At 42.9% G+C, this 21,447-nt stretch overlaps 1 protein-coding gene and 1 long non-coding RNA gene across 8 annotated transcripts in view; one reads left to right on the top strand and one right to left on the bottom strand.

Moving 5' to 3' along the window:
• Positions 1–868: 868 nt before the first annotated feature.
• LOC111096355 overlaps positions 869–21,447 on the bottom strand; it is a 43,546-nt gene continuing 22,967 nt past the window's right edge. For 6 of the 7 annotated variants that reach the window (XR_005361058.1, XR_005361059.1, XR_005361053.1 and 3 more), the window contains 4 exons: positions 18,916–19,014; positions 13,025–13,219; positions 11,971–12,178; positions 8,617–10,381 (listed from right to left, as the gene is read on the bottom strand). This is a non-coding gene — a long non-coding RNA (uncharacterized LOC111096355). Of the gene's footprint in view, positions 1,976–8,616; positions 10,382–11,970; positions 12,179–13,024; positions 13,220–18,915; positions 19,015–21,447 lie in introns of those variants that run through there. The other variant, XR_005361054.1, reaches the window with a different exon arrangement.
• FNDC7 (fibronectin type III domain containing 7) overlaps positions 10,025–21,447 on the top strand; it is a 30,665-nt gene continuing 19,242 nt past the window's right edge. The window contains exons 1-5 of the mRNA XM_038541135.1: positions 10,025–10,352; positions 10,867–10,885; positions 15,202–15,456; positions 16,197–16,457; positions 20,385–20,642. Coding sequence (XP_038397063.1) covers positions 10,278–10,352; positions 10,867–10,885; positions 15,202–15,456; positions 16,197–16,457; positions 20,385–20,642 — 868 coding nt within the window. The 5' untranslated portion in view covers positions 10,025–10,277. The remainder of the gene's footprint in view (positions 10,353–10,866; positions 10,886–15,201; positions 15,457–16,196; positions 16,458–20,384; positions 20,643–21,447) is intronic.

The raw sequence follows: 21,447 nt of genomic DNA, 5'->3' as shown, positions 1-21,447 counted from the left end.
TTCTCCTCCTGGGAACCCACAAGCCTCATTGGTTTCTCTAATCCTAACCATCAGAGATCTCTGATGAGTGGTCTGTCTTCCTGACATTTCCTTGACATTTAATCTTATCTGTGCTCGACACCAGTGAGAAAATGTCATCTGCTTGATTGGACCTGGCAAAGAAGTCCACGAAGAAGCCCCAAGTGCGGTTGCTTTTCCTTGACAGAAATTGCCCAGGGGCAGAAGAGGGATATACAGGTATGGAAGAAAAATGGAGTAGGGATTAGGGCAACTGTAAATCTCAGTGTCCGCTTCTTCCCTGGACGATCAGGCTTTCTCCCATGTTCCTTCTCTGTCACTAAAGAACTTGCTTATTTCCTATTTCAACCCTCGCTAGTTTCTTACGTCCCTCCTGCACCTCCATACTCCTTCTCCCGTCACAGACAGACACTATCCCTCAACTTGCTGTCTGTCCCCTCTCCCCCAAACGACACTAGCTGCGGTCACATCTGTCCTGTTTTCCTCCTTAGCTCTGTCACTTTTAATCCGTCGTTACGTGTTGTCAACTCTGCCCTACACTTAGAATTCTACTTTCATGTGGCCAAGGCTGCCAACTGTCCAATATCCATCCTTCCCTTCTTCTATAACAATAGCATTTTTTGACCGTGTGTGCCTTATTTTCTTTCAGCTTGGCATAGCCATGAGACCAACTTCTGCATACTGGGATGGAACTGGCAGCAGGAACCTCCCTTAAGAGCCTCTTGGCAAAAAAAAAAAAAAAAAAAAAAAGAGCCTCTTGGCATAAAGTTCAGCTCCCCCCCCGACCCCGCCCCACCACCTTCCTGAACTCCGCTGCTTAGAACCTTCATAGGGTAACTGGCACTTTATTTTGGACTAGAAGAAGAGAGCTTCGCTTACACACTGGCAGACTTAAATATTGAAGGGAGCCTAGGTCTCTGCAGACTCCCATGGAACAGAACTGCTCTCCCAGCTCTAGACGCTCTGCCTCCACTATTTTACACCCGAAAGACTCTTCTGTTTAAGCCACCACGTTTTTTTGTCAGTCTCAGAAAAGCATAATCCTAACATTATAGTTTTTTTAAGCCAAGTTTTGATTTATTTTTTTCTTAAGATTTTATTTATTTATTCATGAGAGACAGAGAGAAGCAGAGACACGGGCAGATGGAGAAGCAGGCTCCCCGCGGGGACCCCGAAGCGGGACTCAATCCCCAACCGGGATCACGCCCTGGGCCGAAGGCAGACGCTCAACCGCTGAGCCAGCCAAGTGCCCCCTAACATTATAGTTTTGATATCTGTAATTCTATACCAGGTAACAAAGCCTAAAATGTTTAGTGTTAGCTTAGTAAAGGACGTTGGATGTCAGGAAGCACAGACACAGGTATCGTGAGCTAGAAAGCTCGTGCCTCTGAACAGGCAGCGGCCTAACATTTTTCTCTCATTCTAGACTTTTGTCTTTATCTTTTCAGCTCCTCTCCAGGCCTTTGGGTTCTTGACTAATTTAATTTCCCTGGCATTACCGTATTAGCACACTAAGAATGTTTAAACAGACTCACTCTTGCAGCCACTTCCCCTTCTAGTTGCCTTAGCTCCACGCTCCTCAGGACCTAAACTCTGGCACTTACTGCTCTGCAGAATTCTGGTCCCGAAAGAATTACAGACAGCTGGCAAATTTAGAAACATAAAGTTTTAAAGTAAATTTATGTTATGAAACAACTGCTTTATTTGCATCATTTACCATTGGAACTGCTCAGCAGTAACACTTTTTTTTTTTTTTTTTTTAGCAGTAACACTCACTCAGAACCTATTTGACAACAACCAAGGAGTTGACGCTGGCCCAAACCCCGTTGGTCGCATAAAATCACTGTACCTCCAGACACGGCTTCTCCCTCTCCTCTGAACCTCCCAGCTCCTCTAAAGTTCTTGTCATCCGCTTGCCCACAGCTCAGGTCATCCACAGACCTTGAGAGATACTCCCCTAGAATGTAAATACTTAGTCTTAACACGTGTCCCGATACCTCTTTTCTCACTCCTCCTGCCATGATTCTTAGTGACAGAACAATCTTTCCAATACTTGGAACTCTGAATTTCCTGATCTAAACTCTAGTGATTTTTCCTTTCCTCCACCTGACCTCAGCTGCCAATTCCAATAGTAACATCCGAGAACTGGCCATTGTCAATAACTGAAACTCGTCCACAGCCTCCATTTCAAACATCCCATTCTTCTAATCACCAACTCCCACATTTTCTTTCTTTTTTTTTAAGTTTTTATTTATTTATTCATGAGAAATGAGAGAGAGAGAAAGAGAGGGAGAGAGAGAGAGAGAGGCAGAGACACAGGCAGAGGGAGAAGCAGGCTCCATGCAGGGAACCCAACGTGGGATTCGATCCTGGGTCTCCAGGGTCATGCCCTGGGCCGAAGACAGCACTAAGCCACTGAGCCACCCAGGGATCCCCAACTTCCACATTTTCTGTTTGCTTTCCTCTAATATCCTTTCCACCACTTTTTTAAATTTTATTTTTATTTTTTTATTTTTATTTATTTTTACCACTTTTTTAAAATATTTTATTTATTCATGAGAGACCCAGCAAGAGAGGCAGAGACACAGGCAGAGGGAGAAGCAATCTCCCTGTGGGGAGCCCGATGCGGGACTCGATCCCAGGACCCCGGGATCATGACCTGAGCTAAAGGTCAGGCTCAACCACCGGGCCCCCCAGGCGCCCCTCCCGGGTCCTAGCTGAACACTCCACATGGCCGCCTCTGTGCCTGAGCACGAGTGGCCGAAAATACCTGGAGACCATTCACAGTCATGCTAACTAGCAGTCTCTTGAACTCATGACCATAAACCTCCGGGACTCTGGGCTCCTATGAACCTGAGAGTGAAACAACCTCTCTGTGAACCAACCTCCCCCTCCTCACTGTCACCCACCCCTGGTGGATGCCCAAGTGCCCCATTCCCCTTGCCCCTCCGGAGTTGTCCTGGATTCAGGCCATGGGCACTTCCTTCACCTCCCAGCGCATCAGGTGGAAGAGGCATCACCTGGAAGAGGGTATGACTTAGGCCAGGTGACTTTGAGCTGAGGGCAAGCGTGAGAGGCTCCCTGGGGCTGTCCACCAGGGCACTCCCCCACTTAGGAGGCGCTCACCTGGCTCTCGCCAAGCCCTCCTGCTCCTCAGGGCCTGCCTCTTCCTTCGGCCTGCCAAGCTCTTTTCTGAGGGCTCTTCCTCACTTCCCTGGAGCCTCTGCTCAAGCACCTCATTGCTAGAGAAATCTCCCCTGACCACAGTAAATAAACTCCGTCCCTCAATATTCTTTCCTTCTGCTCTGCTTTATTTTTCTTCACCACAGTTGGCAATGCCTGAAATATTAGATATTTATTACTTTAGCTGCTTATTTTGTCCTTTTATTTAAAGATTATTTATTATTTATTCATGAGATAGAGATAGAGAGAGAGAGAGGCCGAGACACAGACAGAGGGAGAAACAGGCTCCATGCAGGGAGCCCAACGTGGGACCCGATCCCAGGTCTCTGGGATCACACCCTGGGCTGAAGGTGGCGCTAAACAGCTGAGCCACCCGGGCTCCCATTTTGTCCTTTTTCTACTAGAGTGCATGCTCCATCAGTGCAGGGCTTTGGTTTGTTTCTGTTTATGTCCCCAGTGCCCAGAATAGATCTTGGTATGCAGTAAGTGCTCAATATATACTTGTTGAGGGCACAAACAAAAATGCCTTGAATGCACAGTAGTTCACTGGCAGAAAGCAGAGTTGTTTTTGTTTTGTTTTGTTTTTAAGATTTTATTTAAGGTGGGCTGCCTGGGTGGCTCAGTGGTTGAGCATCTATCTGCTTTCGGCTCAGGTCGTGACCCCAGGGTCCTGGGATAGAGTCCTACATCAGGCTCCCTGCAGGGAGTCTGGTTCTCCCTCTGCCTGGGTCTCTGCCTCTCTCTCTGTCTCTCATGAATAAATAATTTTTAAAAATATTTTATTTGATAGAGCACATGAGCAGATGTGAGGGACAGAGAGAGAAGGAGAAGTAGACTCACCACTGAGCAGGGAGCCCAATGTGTGGCTCAATCCTGGGACTCTAGAATCATGATCTGAACCCAAGGCAGATACCTAACTGACTAAGCCCCTCAGGTGCCACCCTTGAATGGTTTAGGGGAAGGACCTCAGAGTGTTGGAATTAGACTGTTTTTTTAAAGCAACTTTTTTTTTTTAAAGATTTTATTTATCTAATATCTATTTATTTATTTATTTATTTATCTATTTATTTATTTATTTAATTTATTTATTTGACAGAGAAAGCACACAAGCACGGGGAGCGGCTGGCAGAGGCAGAGGGAGAGGAAGAAGCAGGCTTCTCACCAGCAGGGTGTCTGATGTGGGGCTCCATCGCAGGACCCTGGGATCATGACCTGAGCCGAAGGCAGATGCTTACCCAACTGAGCCACCCAGGCGCCCTTAAACCAACTTTATTGAGATATAACTGAAGTACATATATATTTGTGGCTCATCAATGGGCTTGTAGACTTCTATATAAAAAAGGAGCACTCTAATCTCACCAGCACACACACACTTCTCTACATGTATTTCTTAGCAGTAAAACATGGAAAAGAATCTTATATTTAGGTATTTAGTTTTCACTCTTCCTAGGCAGAGAAGTTTCTGTTTGACCCACTTCTCATTTATAAATGATATAAAGCAAATCCTCTCCTCTCCCACGTTATTGAACTTGACCCTATTTTATTACTCATATGGGGAAATGGAGTTTGAATGTAAGTCTCAACATAGCTCAACCCAGAATTCTGTTAGAAATATGCTAAATACCTCCATCCCCTGTTATAACCAAGAACTCATTTTGTAGCTACTTTGTAGCTTACTTTTAAAAGTTGTTCATGGGGAGGCACCCGGGTAGCTCAGTCGGTTAAGCATCCAACTCTTGATTTCGGCTCAGATCATGACCTCAGGGTTTTGAGATTGAACCCCACGGTCAGACTCTACTAGGCATGGAACCTGCTCAGGATTCTCTCTCTCCCTTACCCTCTGCATACCCCCCCTCCTTTCTTCCTCTCAAAAAAAATTTTTATTTTAATAGGAATTGCCATATGGTTAGAGAAACTCTTGGCTTCTAGTTCTAATGGTACCTTTCTTTCAGAGACTCCCAATGCTATTCTTTTCTTTTTTCTTCACTCCCTTTTTAGGAATATTGAGCCTGCCTAGATCAGGAGTGCAGTCAAGTAATTTTCTTTCTGAAAAGCTCCCCCTCCACTGTGTAGTCTCTTCTTAGTCCTTAGTCCACTTGGGAAAGGTTTGTTTTTCTTTTTCAAATGTTTCATTTTGAAGTAGTTATAAATTCACAGGAGGTTGTAAAGAAAGTACAGAGAAGTACCATAAACTTCTTCCAGTTTCTGTCAATCGTAGTAACACCTTATACAAGGATGGTACAGCATCATAGCCAAGCAACTGACATTGCTACAGGCTGTAGCTCTTATTCAGATGTCACCAGTTATGCACACACACGCACATCCCCGTGAGTGAGTGACTCTGGGCAATTTTATCACATTCATAGCCTTGCATAACCACCACCACAAGATGCTCAACTGGGTGTGCCTGGGTGGCTCGGTCAGTTGAGCGTCCCTTCTTGATTTCAGCTTGGTTTGTAGTCTTCGGGTCCTGGGATCGAGGCCCAAGTAGGGCTCTGCACTCAGTGGGGAGACTGCTTGTCTCCCTCTCCCTTTGCCCCTCCCCCTGCCCTCTCTCTCTCTCTTTAAAAATCTTTTTTTTTAATTTTTTTTTATTTTTATTCATGATAGGCACACAGTGAGAGAGAGAGAGGCAGAGACACAGGCAGAGGGAGAAGCAGGCTCCATGCACCGGGAGCCTGATGTGGGATTCGATCCCGGATCTCCAGGATCGCGCCCTGGGCCAAAGGCAGGCGCCAAACCGCTGCGCCACCCAGGGATCCCTCTCTCTCTCTTTAATAAATAAATCTTTTTTAAAAAAGATGCACAATTATACAATCACCATGAGGCTCCATTTATATCCAGACCACCTCCTCCCCCCATCCCTAATTCCTGACAACTGTTAATCTGTTCCCTATCTTTATAATTATGTTATTTCACAAATGTTACACCAGCAGAATCATGAGGTGTGTATCCTTTTGAGATTGGCTCCTCTGCATAATTTTTTTTTCACTCAGCATGATTTTGTTGAGGTTCACCCAAGTTGCTGTGTGTATCAATAGTTTAGTTATTATCCCTTCTTATTGGTGAGTAGTATTCCATGTTTAACCACTCATGGAAAAGGATTTTTTATGTTTCAATATGAAGCAATACCCATGGCCTTTGTCTTATTCAGGGAAAACCTGTATTTTTATAGCCGCTTATGGTATACATCAAATAACTACAAAGGGACATACTTTTCCTAACTAATCTCTGAACATTGGAAACGTTTTCAACTATCAAGTTTTTCTAGTGGCGAAAACATGGGTTCAATTATGCCACAGCCAGATTCATTTTTTTATTTATTAATTTTTTTTCACAGCCAGATTCATTAAAACACACAAACACACACACATACACATACACAACAACTGAAAACTTTCAAAATTAAGATTCCTATTTCCCTTAAATAGTTCACTGGCCTCTTTAAGAAAGAAAAATGTTGGTATCTGTGAAATTAAATTTACAAAAAGAGAAATAAAATTTCTGGTAACTCCAGAAGAACTTATACCTGTTGGAAAATTATGAGCTATCTTGTAATAAAAGCTTTCTGCTTGATATATAAATTCACTGAAATAAGAATTAGAACAATCCCAGGTTTCTGGTAAAATGGGCCACATATACAAAGATCCACTCCCAGGTTAATAGAACTGGATGGCAATTGTCACAAAAAAACAAAAAACACAACAAAAGCTTTGCATGCATCATTGTTAGAGGCGCTATTGTTTCGTAAATTAAAAGGAATCATGCTGTTTCCCTCTCATGAAATGTTCTTCCTTTACATTCAAACAAAACAAACCGCAGCTATCTCCTAGGCTCAGCTCCAGACCCTTCTCTACAATTCTTCCAAACACACAGCCCTCTGTTCTCCAACTCCTGACGTCTGTGAGGTGGCGCGTCTCGTGTACTGCTGTGTGCAAATTCTATTTGAGATTCTTATAACTGAGCATCTTACTGGGTTCCAGGCTTCTGTCTGTTGTTTTTTGAGAGCTTACTTATAAGAGCAAAATAAACCTGGAAACATCCTACAGTCCTACAATGTGGTACTGGTTCCATATATGATAATTAGAACTAAAGAATGATAAATATAGGCATGTATTTAGTGTTGTGGAAAGATGTTCACAGAACACACAGATGTCTGTTATTGTACTGTCATCGTCAAACTCAAACTACTAGCATTTTCTATATATGTAACCATGACAATGATAAAGTGTACATAAAGGAGAGAGACTAAAACATTAATAATCCAGGGTTATGTATTTTTCCCTTTCATTTTCTGTTTTTTTTTTTTCAAAAGTTTAATGATAAACATGAGCAATAAAAAATACTCAAAAGTTAATGCTATTGGGGATCCCTGGGTGGCTCAGCAGTTTAGCGCCGCCTTCGGCCCAGGGCGTGATCCTGGAGACCCGGGGTCGGGTCCCATGTTGGGCTTCCTGCGTGGAGCCTGCTTCTCCCTCTGCCTGTGTCTCTGCCTCTCTCTCTCTCTTTCTCTGTGTCTCTCATGAATAAATAAATAAAATATTTTTTAAAAAAGATTTTATGAATAAATAAATAAAATATTTAAAAAGATTTTATGAATAAATAAAATATTTTTAAAAAGGATTTTATGAATAAATAAAATATTTTTAAAAAGATTTTATGAATAAATAAAATATTTTTAAAAAAGATTTTATGAATAAATAAAATATTTTTTAAAAAAAGATTTTATTTATTCATGAGAGATACAGAGAGAGAGAGAGAGAGGCAGAGACACAGGCAGAGGGAGAAGCAGGCTCCACGCAGGAAGCCCAACATGGGACCCGACCCCGGGTCTCCAGGATCACGCCCTGGGCCGAAGGCGGCGCTAAACCGCTGAGCCACCCGGGCTGCCCGAAATAAATAAAATCTTAAAAAAAAAAAAAAAGTTAATGCTACTATGAATACTTGTATATAAGTTTTTGGTTTTTTTTAATTTAAATTTTTATTTAAATTCAATTGATAAATATATAGTGTATTATTAGTCCTCAGAGGCAGAGTTCAATGATTCATCAGTCTCATATGATACCCAGTGCTCATTACAACCTGTGCCTTCCTTAATGCCCTCACCCAGTTACCCCATCACCCCACCCCCTCCCTTCCAGTAATGTTCAGTTTATTTCCTATCATTAAGAGTCTCTTATGGGGGATGCCTGGGTAGCTCAGCACTTGAACCTCTGCCTTCAGCTCAGGGTGTGATCCTGGAATTCTGGGATCAAGTCCCACATCAGGACCCTGCATGGAGCCTGCATCTCCCTCTGCCAGTGCCTCTCTATGTCTGCCTCTCTATGTCTCTCATGAATAAATAAATAAATCTTAAAAAAAAAAAAAAAAAGAATCTCTTATGGTTTGTCTCCCTGATTTCATCTTATTTTTCCCTCCTTTCTCCTATCATCCTCTGTTTTGTTTCTTAAATTCCACATATGAGTGAGACCATATGATAATTGCCTTTCCCTGTGTATATAAATTTTTGTATGAACATATACTTTCATTTCTCTCGGGTAAATACCTAGGGGTGAAATGGTTGGGCCATATACTAGGTGTATGTTGTACACACAAATATGTCCAGGTATATATCTTATGTGAAGTGTTTGTTCAAATCTTCTGCTCATTTTTTATTAAGTTTTCTTCTTTTTTTAAAAGATTTTATTTATTTATTCATGAGAGACATAAAGAGAGGCAGAGACATAGGCAGAGGGAGAAGCAGGCTCCATGCAAGGAGCCCAATGCAGGACTCCATCCCAGATCCTGGGATCACGCCCTGTGGCAAAGGCAGACACTCAACCACTGAGCCACCCAAGCATCCCTTAAGTCGTTTTCTTATTAGGTTTTGAGAGTATATACATATTTTTAAAATTCCTAATTAAAAATTAAATATGTGATCTGCAAATATTTACCCCCAATGTGTGGTTTGTTTTTTCATTCCCTTAATAGTGCAAAAGTTTTTGATTTTGATGAAGTTCAAAGTATCAATTTTTTAAATGGATCATGCTTTCAGTGTGGTATCTAAGAAATCTTTGACTAATCTAACATCACAGCGAGTTTTTTCTGGAAGTTTTATAGTTTTAGGTGTTACATTTAGGTCTATAATCCATTTTGAATTAATTTTTTATGTAGGGTAAGATATGGATCAAAGCTCATGTTCTTTGCATCTGATTATTTAATCATTCCAGTACCATTTGTTGAAAAGACTATCCTTTTTCTACTGGATTGCCTTTGTACGTTTGTTGAAAATCAATTGTCTATATATGTTTGGGTCTATTTCTGGACTCTCTATGCTGTTCTGTTGATCTATTTTATTCCATTGATTTATCCGTCTTCACGCCAATCATTATAACCAATTAATCCTGTCTTAATTACTGTAGTTTTATAATAAGTCGAAGTCATAGGTGGTAAATCCATTCCCTTTTGCCCTATTTCAGTTGGAAACAGAGGTCTGATGAATTTTAATCCCAGCTCCACCATGTAATACTTGTGTGATTCCATAAAAGTCAGTTAATACTGTTTATTACTAATTTACATACTTGCTTATTACTAGAATTGTTTATAGTGTTTAGATTAAATGCTTATAAAGAGCTCAAACGGGCACCTGGGTGGCTCAGTGGTTGGGCGTCTACCTTCAGCTCAGGGTGTGATCCTGGAGACCCAGGATGGAGTTCCATGTTGGGCCCCCGCAGGGAGCCTGCTTCTCCCTCTGCTTGTGTCTCTGCCTCTCTCTGTGTGTCTCTCATGAATAAATAAAATCTTTGAAAAAAAATTTTTTTAAAGAAGAGAGCATTCTACATATTACCTTGAAACCCAGGTTACAGTACCTTTATGGCCAGTTTGGGGTGGTTTTCATCAACTCTTCTTTTTTTCAGCCTTGGCAATATCTGTCCCTGCCAATCTCCAAGTGCCCCCAGGAACGGGTCAGTTCCACACTGAAGAGGAGGAGCTACTTCCCAGGATCGCAGCCCTACAGCCCCAGCAATCCACAGTGCTGCCCTCCTGGGGACCGAAGAGGACCCGGATCACTCTGTTGCGTGTGCCATGTGAGTGCTATGTTCAACAGGATGGCTGGTGGACACAAGAAATGTTTGCCTTTGATTGGATTCACTCTTATCTGTCTTAAATTGGTGAGTTCATCATTCCAACCGACCTGCAACTAGTTAGAAAAAAAAAGAGAGAGAGACATTTATTACCTTTTTATTTTTTTGAGAGAGACTAGGGGGTAGGGAGATAGAAAACAAATACTTTTGGACCATACCAAGATTGCATATGTTTGCATGTTTGAAATTTAATGCAATTTACTAGAGAAAGAAAACAAGATTATCATTATATTTTAAGAACAAAGATTTTTGAGAAATCTGTCAGCAGCTGCTGACTTAGTTCAATAGGCAGACTCAGTGAGAAAAATGAAATAGTAATGTGATCTGCCTCCAGCCTCTAAATTCTATTTGGATTTCTTTGTGGCAGATTTGAGTTTGGGAAATGATTTGTGCAAATAACTACTCTGTATGGATTCAAATATTGCTCACATAACATATTAAAATGTTGTAATAAATTTATTGCTGCTCTGACTTATGTTTTATGTTTCCCCAAATGGTATTTTTCTCCATGGTTCTAATTTTTGTAAACTTTCCTTTTCAGGTTGCTTCAGCAAAAACAGGTAAAATTTTTTGAAATGCAAGTTTTTCCTCACCATGTTTGACGTTAATTTCCATTGTTAATTCTTGAGCTGTCCTGAAATAGAAAAGCTCTACCAGGAAAAATATTCAGCATCTCCTGAGCACTCACACTGTGAGTGTAACTGATAAGACAGATACATGGATCAAACTTATGAGTCCTCATAAGATACTCCTATCAAAAAAAAAAAAGATACTCCTATCAAGTGCTGAGATATAGAAAGTCATGTAGTCATGGATTTTCTCAAATACATTTAGCCATTAGTAAAATATTATGATTATCATTCTAGTTAAAGAAATAAAGTTTTAAGCATAAATAGCAGTCTAATTTATATAATTTTTCTTTTTTTAAGATTTTATTTATTTATTCATGATAGAGAGAGAAAGGCAGAGACACAGGCAGAGGGAGAAGCAGGCTCCCTGCAGGGAGCCTGATGTGGGCTCGATCCCAGGACCCAGGATCATGCCCTGAGCCACAGGCAGAGGTTCAACCGCTAAGCCACTCGTGCCCCAACCCTTCCCACCTTTCTTTTTTTTAATTTTTTTTTAAATTATTTTTTATTTTTTATTTTTATTTATGATAGTCACACACAGAGAGAGAGAGAGAGGCAGAGACACAGGCAGAGGGAGAAGCAGGCTCCATGCACCGGAAGCCCAACGTGGGATTCGATCCCGGGTCTCCAGGATCACGCCCTGGGCCAAAGGCAGGCGCCAAACCGCTGCGCCACCCAGGGATCCCCCTTCCCACCTTTCAAAGTGCCCTTGAACACACTATTTTACTTAATCATTACAACAATCCCAAGATGTAGATATTTCTCATTTCTTTTTTTTTTAAATATTTTACATTTCAAAGTAAATCCTAAAATGCAGACAAGATCAATATTCTAGATGCTCAGGGGAGAAAACAGAGGCTGGAAGAGGCTGAATGACTTGGACACAATCACATGCAAAAGTAAATGTCAGAGCCAGGCCTCCAACCCGGAGCCGCTGGATCCAAAGTATATGCTGTTTCCACTGGGCAACCTTGTTCTACCCCGCGGACACTGGGGTCACGCGCTACTCCTCTGACCTTGCTCACTTCACGGTGGTCGATGTGGTGGCGCTGTCAGCCCTTGGCAGGCCTGGGAGGAGACAGTCTAGCCTTTCCGGTGCCTCTCCAACCACTCCATGAACGCACTGCCAGGCCTTGTCTGCCGATGGCTAGTTTGGGTGTCATTTTTCCAGGAAGCTGGTCCACTCCAACGAGAATGAGTAGCTAACCCAGGAGACAAGATACACTGCGGGGACAAAGGAAGACAGAGTTGAGAGACGTCACAAAGTTTGTTAGAGGAAAGAAGGCAAATAACTGAGAGCACGGGCCCCTGGGTGGCTCAGTGGTTCAGCGTCTGCCTCCAGCTCAGGGAGTGATCCCAGGGTCCTGGGATCGAGTCCCACATCAGGTTCCCCGCAGGGAGCCTGCCTCTCCCTCTGCCTGAGTCTCTGCCTCTCTCTCTGTGTCTCTCATGAATAAATAAAATCTTAAAAGAAAAAAAAAACTGGGAGTAGAAAAGTGATGAGTGTGTGGGAGGGATAAAAGTGGAGGCCCTTGCTGGGGCTTTCTTTTTTTTTAAATATATATATATGTATACACACACACATATATATATATATATATATATATTAAGATTTTATTTATTTATTCATGAAAGGCAGAGAGAAAGAGAGAGAGAGAGAGAGGCAGAGACACAGGCAGAGGGAGAAGCAGCCTCCATGCAGGGAGCCCGATGCGGGACTTGATCCCAGGACTCCAGGATCACACCCTGGGGCCGAAGGCAGGCGCTAAACAGCTGAGCCACCCAGGTATCCCCTTAACATATATATTTTAAAGATTCATTATTTATTATTTGAGAGAGAGAGAGTGTGAGTAGCAGGGAGGGGGAAGGGAGAGGGAAAGATCATTTTGAGTAGACTCTGCTCTGAGCAAGGAGCTGGACACAGGGCTTGATCTCACGACCCTGAGACTGTGACCTAAGCCAAAACCAAGAGTCAGATGCCTAACTAGCTGCGCCAGCCAGGTGCCCCTTGCCGGGCCTTTCTGTCCTGCCGTGGGTGGGAGGGGACATGGATGCTTCCAGTGGAGTCACCTTCTGCGGGTCGACGGCTACGATGAGCAGGTCTGTAACGTCTCCCCAGCAGATATAAGTCTCAGTTTTCTTTTGATGGCAAAGGAGACAGTCCTGAGTGATGTTCAAGGAATGTCTGGCCAGAGCACAGTGGCGACTTTGTTCCGTCTTGCCGCATGGTCGTTTCGGAGCTAGCGCCAGAGCCAAGTCTCTAGGCTGTTGGTACAGAAGGAGGTTGTCTGTGTCACGCACGCAGGGATTTGGCTGGCGGGGAACTGCTGGGGGCCTGCTGGGGGCGGGGCGTTGGTACTGCTAAGCCACACATGGGTCTGTATTTACTTTCTCCTCTTTGCCCTAGAGTTTAGTTTGGAATTTGGTATATGGGGATTTTACCCAGCAAATGCAGTATATTGAACATAAAAGTCCAAGTGCCAGTTGCAGACTTAAGCCCAGATGTTTTTGTTTGACCTTTTCTCTGCGGGGACCTCCTACACCGAGGGCATTTTAGCTGTCTGTGGATTTTTGCAATGTAGTAAATCTTGTCACCATGCTGTATCTCCTGCCCCTTACGTGAAGTGTGGGAATGTCTTATATACACTCCTGATGTCGGCATTCAGGTCCCCGAGACAAACCACGGCCTGGCACGGGTGAGGAGGGACCACAGCATCTCATTCTCATGCTGGGGCCGACGTTTTGATGGAGAAGGGGAGAAAAAAGTTTATTTTTATTTTATATAGCAGAATCTAAAAAATGGTTCTACTCTGATAATATGGAAGTATGATAGAGCAATCCCCAAACAACTCATTTCTTCCTCTTCTTCCATTTAGATTAAAAACCACGTGGGAAATGTGCAAGTGCATGAGGTGGAGACACAGGCTCGGCAGAGGTGGGCCCCTCTCTGTCAGGCAGAGGCAGTGGAGCAGGAGTCAGGGACAGGGCGGGCGGGAGTTCACAGGTGCCGAACCAGAGAAGAAGCCTCCAGAATGAAGCTCTCAGAGTTCTTCCCCACAATCACAGCCCACTCTTTTTTTTTTTTTTTTTTTTAAGATTGTATTTATTTATTCATGAGAGACACGGAGAGAGAGGCAGAGACACAGGCAGAGGGAGAAGCAGGCTCCCTATGGGGAGCCCGATGTGGGGCTCAATCCCAGGACCCCAGGATTATGCTCTGGGCCAAAGGCAGGCGCCTGACCGCTGAGCCACCCAGGCATCCCCCCACCCTTTTTTTTTTTTTTTTTTTTTTTTTTTTTTTTTTTTTTTTGAGTAGGCTCTGTGCGTAATGTGGGGCTTAAGCTCACAATCCCAAGATCAAGGGTTGCATGCTCCACGGACTGAGCCAGGCAGAGCCTGCCCTCCCCATTCTGATTTAACTCTTTGAAAAGTACAAAAAATGCAAATTATCCCAGAGGCAACTGGGAAAAATGTCTCTGAAATCCTGTTACTGAATGAGAGGCTTGAGCTTTCTGGCTCTCTTCTGGAGAGTAGCTTTGCCTTTCTTTTTCTCTATTTCTGTCTTAATCCTGAAAACGAGGGCAGGGGCGCCTGGCTGGCTCAGTCAGTAGAGAATGTGACTCTTGATCTCGAGGTTATGAGTTCGAGCTCCATGTTAGGTGTGGAGATTACTTAAACATAAAATCTTAGAAGACAAAAGAAAAGAAAGGGCACTTGGGTGGTTCCCTCGGTTAAGCGTCTGCCTTTGGTTTGGCTCATGATCCCAGGATCCTGGTAACAAGCCCAGGTCCCCTGCTCTGCAGGGAGTCTGCTTCTCCCTTTCCCTCTGCCTGCCACTCGCCCTGCTCTCTCTCTCCATCAAATAAATGAATAAATAAGAAAAGAAAATAAGGGCAAAGTTTATGTCTAAAGGATGGCAGGAAAATGATTTCGTTTGAAAAGTAAAATGATGAAAGAAATAATCTTCATAGGTATCCAAGCCAATGTAACCTCAAAATCTCTCCCAAGAGGCCTGGGTGGCTCAGCTGGTTATGCATCTAACTCTTGATTTCAACTCAGGTCATGATCTCAGGGTGGTGGGATCAAGGCCCTTGCAGGGCTCACGCTCAGCATGGAGTCTGCTTGGGATTCTCTCCCTCCCTCTGTGCCACTGCCTCTGACTTGTGCACTCTCTCTCTCCACACCCCCCCCCCCCGCTCTAAAACAACAAACAAACAAATAAATAAAATCTTTAAAATCTCTTTCAGCTCCTGACATACCCACTATTGATCAGGCATACTCAAAAATCAGCAACAGCATCACTGTGGAGTGGGCCACCGTGCCAGGGGCCACCAGTTATCTCCTTACGGCTGAAGATGGAGACACTGTCATTGAAACCACGGTGGCCAATTCCCCGGGCACTGTGACAGGCCTGAAGGCTGCGACCTTGTACCAAATCACCGTCAGATCCATCAGTGCCACCGGGAGAAGCCAAGCATCGCCTCCGAAGCAGGCAAAGACAGGTAGCTGGATGCTCGGCCTCTGTTGAGCTAGTGTTTATGACCTAGATCGGTCATACTGAGGCTTCAAGTACATGATAGAATTGTGAAAGTGTCATGTGAGTGCCTACAATTCAGAGCCCAGGGGTAAAAGCCACCAAATGATGTTTTTGGCTGATTCAGATATCTGGGGAGCAGGTGGTATTTAAATTTCAGATGCTTTGGAAAACAAAACCCATTTCTGGCCATCTTTGAGAACATTCTTGCTTTTAAATCTCTGAAAAAGAGATTTCTGTTTTTAACCTCAGTTATCCATAAAGACCATGCTAAATCAAGAACAGGTAGAAAGGATTTTGCTACATTTTGACTTGCTTAAAATAAAAGTACTTAGCTTGTCATCAACATGACTTAAATGGAGTTGATAAAGTTGTACCGAGGCCTATTTCCAAAAGGTTGTTACACATTAAAATATTATGAACCACCGTTTCCCCCCGAGTTATAATTATAGGGATGTTTTATATAATTTCTTACAAACCTCCAGTTGAAAGTAATGCCTAATATTAGACCTTTTCTGTTCCTCATTCCTCTGCCGAGTCATTTATGATTAATACACATTTAGTCACTAATTATTTCATGAAACTCTGCTGTAAATCCTTTCACAAAGCAAATAATTGTCTCATAATATGGATGATCAACTTCAAATTACTTGTTCCTAAATTTGAATTATCCTCTATCTACAAACGCATGTGTTTTTGTCCTTCTAGTATTGGCTGCACCAATTCTAGAAGTGAGCTCTCCGAGTCCAGATTCTATTCTTGTGCAGTGGGAAGCCGTATATATGGCGATTGGATTCTCCGTTTCCATTATGCGAGCTAATGGTTTGGGTAGAGTATGGAAAGAGAATACCACAAACACCTCGTTGACATTCACCAGTTTAGATGCTGGGACTCTCTACACCATAAAGGCCTACGCGTGGAATGCCAATGGAACCCCTGGGGATGACTCCACCTGTAATCAGAGAACAAGTAAGGACTTCCCAGCTCAGCCCCAAGCAATCTCCCTCTTGATTAATGAGAGGGGCCGATGCATTGTAGACATCAGGCAGTGTGTTAACTGATAAGTACAGAACAGCTGGCAGCAGATATTTAGATTTATTAGTTTATTTATAGTGCCTTGGCTCTTCCTTCTTGGTAATTTAGATGCTTACTACATGTATAAAGAAATGCTGCTCAGAATACACAGAGTATGGCTTCCCCCTCACTGACACCAACTTATTTTCAAGCACACACATTCAATATCACACAGCAGGACATGATTTATGTTAGGTTTACCAGTCTCCCATACCCTGCCTAGGTTCAGACCAATGGCATAAACAAAAAGAAATAGGACAAACAGGAATTCATTTACTCAGTAGACATTTAGTGAGTGTATGCCAACTCTGGGCATTGTTCTAGAGGTCCAGCCACCAACAAAACAAAGTTCCTGTTGTTACAGTACTTTATGCTGTGGTGGGGAATCAGAGTTTCAGATATATTTTCTTTCTTTTTGTTTAAATATTTTATTTATTTGACAGAGAGAGAGCACAAGCAGGGGGAATGGCAGGCAGAAGGAGAGGGAGAAGCAGGCTCTCTGCATAGCAGGGTGCCTGATGTGGGGCTTGACGGTAGGACCTTGGGATCATGACCTGGGCCAAAGGTAGACACTCAATTGACTGAGCCACCCAGGCACCCCTCAATTATATTTTCTAAAACTTCAATTTAGGCCTGAGGTAAACATGGGGCTTCCTATCACCTCTTTTCCAGTTACAGGCTGAGAAGCTAGAGCATGGCGTGTGTCTCACCATCCCCATTGCAGGGGTACCCTGACCACAGGGTCAGGTGCATGATAAATGAAAGCCCAAACCGAGTTGCTGGAGCAAGCCAGAAGAATGAGAAGGAGAGAGAGGGAAGGAGAGAGATTTTTTTCTTCTCTTGAGCCAAAGTAAGCCATCCACTGATAATATGGCCTAATAGACACCAGATTCTCACCAAGAAAATTAGCTATTTCATCCCTTGGAGAAGACCAAGGAAAGGATGCAAAGAAACCAGAAATGTTCTCCCCAACATTCCCTAAGTTTGGAGGGGAGTGGAAGCCCTGTTGTCTATGTGTCAAGACAGAAATTCAGGGAGAAAAGGATTTGCCTTTTATAATGCTTCTCTCAGGTGAAATCAAGTTGGCACAAAGATAATTCATGATGGGCCTGGTGCGTCAGGATGTCTGTGATAAACTAGTGTACCTGGGGTTTTTTCCTAGATATTCATTCTTTCTTTCTTTCCACAAACATTGACAATGACCCACTATGTGCTGAACATAGTTTACCTGATGGGGATAGAAAATCAATTAAGGCATAATCCCTACACACTCAGAGAAATGACTGTGTCTTGGGAGAGACCAAATTGTCAATCAGTGGTTATAGTTCTATGTGACAAGTGCTTTGAGAGAAGGTTTTGCAGGCATGGAGTTGTGGGGGAGGAATCTTCTACATTAGGCTGGGGACAGCAATCTCCTACAAGTGACTGTTTTCTTAAAGCCTTCCTCTTCATTTGTTTCCCGTATTTTAAAATTTTGTAGAGTTTAGACTTAGCCTCTCTATAGTTTGCTAAGGCTGTCATAACAAACTACCACAAACTAACTCAAACAACAAAAAATTATCATCTCCCAGTTTTGGAAGCTGGAAGTCTGAAATCAAAATGTCAGCATAGTTGGTTTCTTCTCTGGGCTGTGAAGGATCTGTTCCAGGACTTTCTCCTTGGCTTGTATAGGGCACCTTCCATAGTCCATGGCATTCTCCCTGGAAGCATATGCCTGTGTCCAGATTTCCTCTCTTTATTATTTTATTTTTATTTATTTTTAAATGAAATTTGCATGTTACCCCTGTGACATGCAAATTAGTATGGCCCATGCCATACTAATTTCAGTTTTAGTATATGTGCTACTGAAGCCAGTACAAAATTGACTGTCTTTATAAGGACACCCATCGTATTAGATTAGGGCCTATACTAATATCTCATCTTTTTTTTTTTTTTTTTTTAATGATCTCATCTTAACTGATTGCATCTCTTATGACCCTGTTTTCATATAAGATGACATTTTGAGGTACTAGGGGTTAGGACTTCAACATATGAAATTTGAGAGGACCGACTACTCATTTTTCCAGGTTTTCTCACGCCCCATGAGGGAAGGACAGGTTGTCCTAAAATACTGCAGGCTACCCTTACTAGCTTTGAGCCTAGAATTACCCCAGAGTAGATCTGCCTCTGCAGATGAGCTGACCATGAAACAGGGGAGGGGTCCTGTGAAGATGGCCTATAGGAGAAACATGGCAGGTGCCTGCCTTGCAGAGGATGAGTTGAGTACCCGTTTCCTCAGCCTTCCTTGTACAACCGTCTGTGCCCAGAAGGTGGTTTCTGCTCACATGCTGTGCAACAGGTCTCTAATGCTTACCAGATGGGCTTCATCACAGCACAGATTCTGGAGTATGAGGCCAATTTCTCCTCTCTCGGCACAAGAGGATACTCCTCAAGCTTTTTCAAGAGGATAACCCTGAAAAATAGGAAGGCATAGTTCTAAGAATGTAGACGGAAGTGTTTTGGAGACACCAAAATGTGTGCCTTAATATGTGACCATCATACTTGATATTTTCCTTCCTTCCCTTTGATTTGGAATGGAATGAAAGTCTGCTTTTTTCTTTTTTTTTTTCTAGAAACAGCTATGACCTAAAAGCTCTTACATAAAAAATGTGTCAAAAGTAAAGAAGGGAGGGATGTCTGGCTGGCTCAGTTGGTAGAGCACATGATTCTTGATCTCAGGGTTGTACATTTGAGCCCCAATTTGGCTATAGAGACTGCTTGACAATTGGTTAAGCATCTGACTCTTGACCCCAGGGCCATGGGATCAAGCCCCACATCAGGCTCCGCACTCAGCAGGGAGTCTGTTTGAGATTCTCTCCTTCTCTTTCTGCCCCTTTCCCCACTCAAGCTCTTTCTCTCTCTAAAATACATAAATAGGGATGCCTGGGTGGCTCAGCGGTTGAGTGTCTGCCTTTGGCTCAGGGCGTGGTCCTGGGGTTCTGGGATCGAGTCCCACATTGGGCTCCCTGCACAGAGCCTGCTTCTCCCTCTGCCTGTGTCTCTGCCTCTCTCTCTCTCTCTCTCTCTGTGTGTGTCTCTCATGAATGAATGAATGAACAAATAAATAAAATAAATTTAAAAACATAAATCTTTTAAAAAATAAGTAAAAAATAAAAGGTAAAGAAGGGATATTGTTGAAGCCTAATCTATTCAGCTTCATCAATCAATAATAGAATATTTGACCTCCCACTTAATAGTAACATACCCACATGGTCCTTTTAGCCCTTCATGTATACAATTTCATTTAATTATTCAATCACTTATTGTGTTGTGCATTCACTGATTCATTCATTCAAAATATGCTTATTATCAACTATATATGTTAGGGACTCGATCTTATTAGATCCATTTTAATTTTTATTTATTTACGATAGTCACAGAGAGAGAGAGAGAGAGAGAGAGAGGCAGAGACACAGGCAGAGGGAGAAGCAGACTCCATGCACCGGGAGCCCGATGTGGGGTTCGATCCCGGGTCTCCAGGATCGCGCCCTGGGCCAAAGGCAGGCGCCAAATCGCTGCGCCACCCAGGGATCCCTAGATCCATTTTACAGTTGATAAAAAAATTAAATAACAGACTAAATAACATGGCCAAAGTCACATAGCTAGAGTTTTCATAGTCAATGGCAGATGCGTTATCCTAAATCCCAATGCTATGCTCTAAATACTAGCAATTATCCTACTATGGTGGCACCCCATCCCCCAAGCTTTAGGATATCGTTAGGTCAAATCTTACTTGGGTTCTTAAAGGTACTGCAAAATCTTAATTGTTTCTCAAAAATCTAGGTCCTCAAGCTCCTGCCAACATTCAAGTCTCTTTTGACAGTGGGGCTCTGAAGGCCTCTGTTTCATGGGCCCCAACGGAAGGAGCTTTCAACTATACTGTGATGGCTTCGAGTGATTCTTCAAAGCTGAGCTGTAGTACAACTCTCAGTACCTGTACCATCTCCTCCCTCCAGTGTGGGACTGAGTACCTCATTTCAGTTTTAGCAAGTAATGATGCTGGTTCTAGCCAATCAACTTCAGCGGAGGCCCTAAAAACTGGTATGTAAACAAGAGGGAGATCACTGTGGGGCCTGTGAACCAGAGTGACTGCCAGAAGGGAAACATAATCACCTGATAATGTTCCAGAACATTCTGGAAGCAGTGAAAATGAAAGCCTAGTCTAAATGAAAGCGTGGAATTGGACAATCTAATGAGTTTTAGTAATGTGATACTGAAACCAGATATCATACACTGGAAAAAGCACTTCTTTGAAAATTCATTGAAGTCCTGGCTCCTATTCTAGTCTATCATTAATTAATCTTCTTTATCCTTTGTAAAGTTGTACAAATTCTAAGATCCAGTTGGAGTGATGCACAGCTCTAACCATGTGGTACAGATAGCAGCCTCTTCCTTACATCATGCTTCACAGACCTAGACCTGGTGAGAGCTATTTTTTAAAGATAAAGATGGGCAGTCTATAATTCTTAGTATGTGTCTGTGTTTGTTTGTTTTTTTTATTTTAAAGATTTTATTTATTCATGAGAGAGAGAGAGAGAGGCAAAGGGAGAAGCAGGCTCCATGCAGGGAGCCCGACGTCGGACTCGATCCTGGGTCTCCAGGATCACGCCCTGGGCTGAAGGTGGCGCTAAACCACTAGGCCACCCGGGCTGCCGGTGTGTGTGTGTGTGTGTGTGTGTGTGTGTGTGTGTGTGTGTGAAGATTTTATTTATTTATTTATTTGAGAGGGAGAGAGAGAACAGGGAGAGAGAGAGAGCATGAGCAGAGAGAGCAGATTCCCCAGTGATCAGGGACTCAGATATGGAGATTGATCCCAGGACCCCAGGATCATGACCTGAGCTGAAGG

The sequence above is a fragment of the Canis lupus genome, chromosome 6 (assembly GCF_011100685.1).
Source record: "Canis lupus familiaris isolate Mischka breed German Shepherd chromosome 6, alternate assembly UU_Cfam_GSD_1.0, whole genome shotgun sequence".
NCBI lineage: Eukaryota > Metazoa > Chordata > Mammalia > Carnivora > Canidae > Canis > Canis lupus.
Note: the sequence above shows the minus strand (reverse complement) of the source record. Positions and strands in the feature narration are given on the sequence as shown.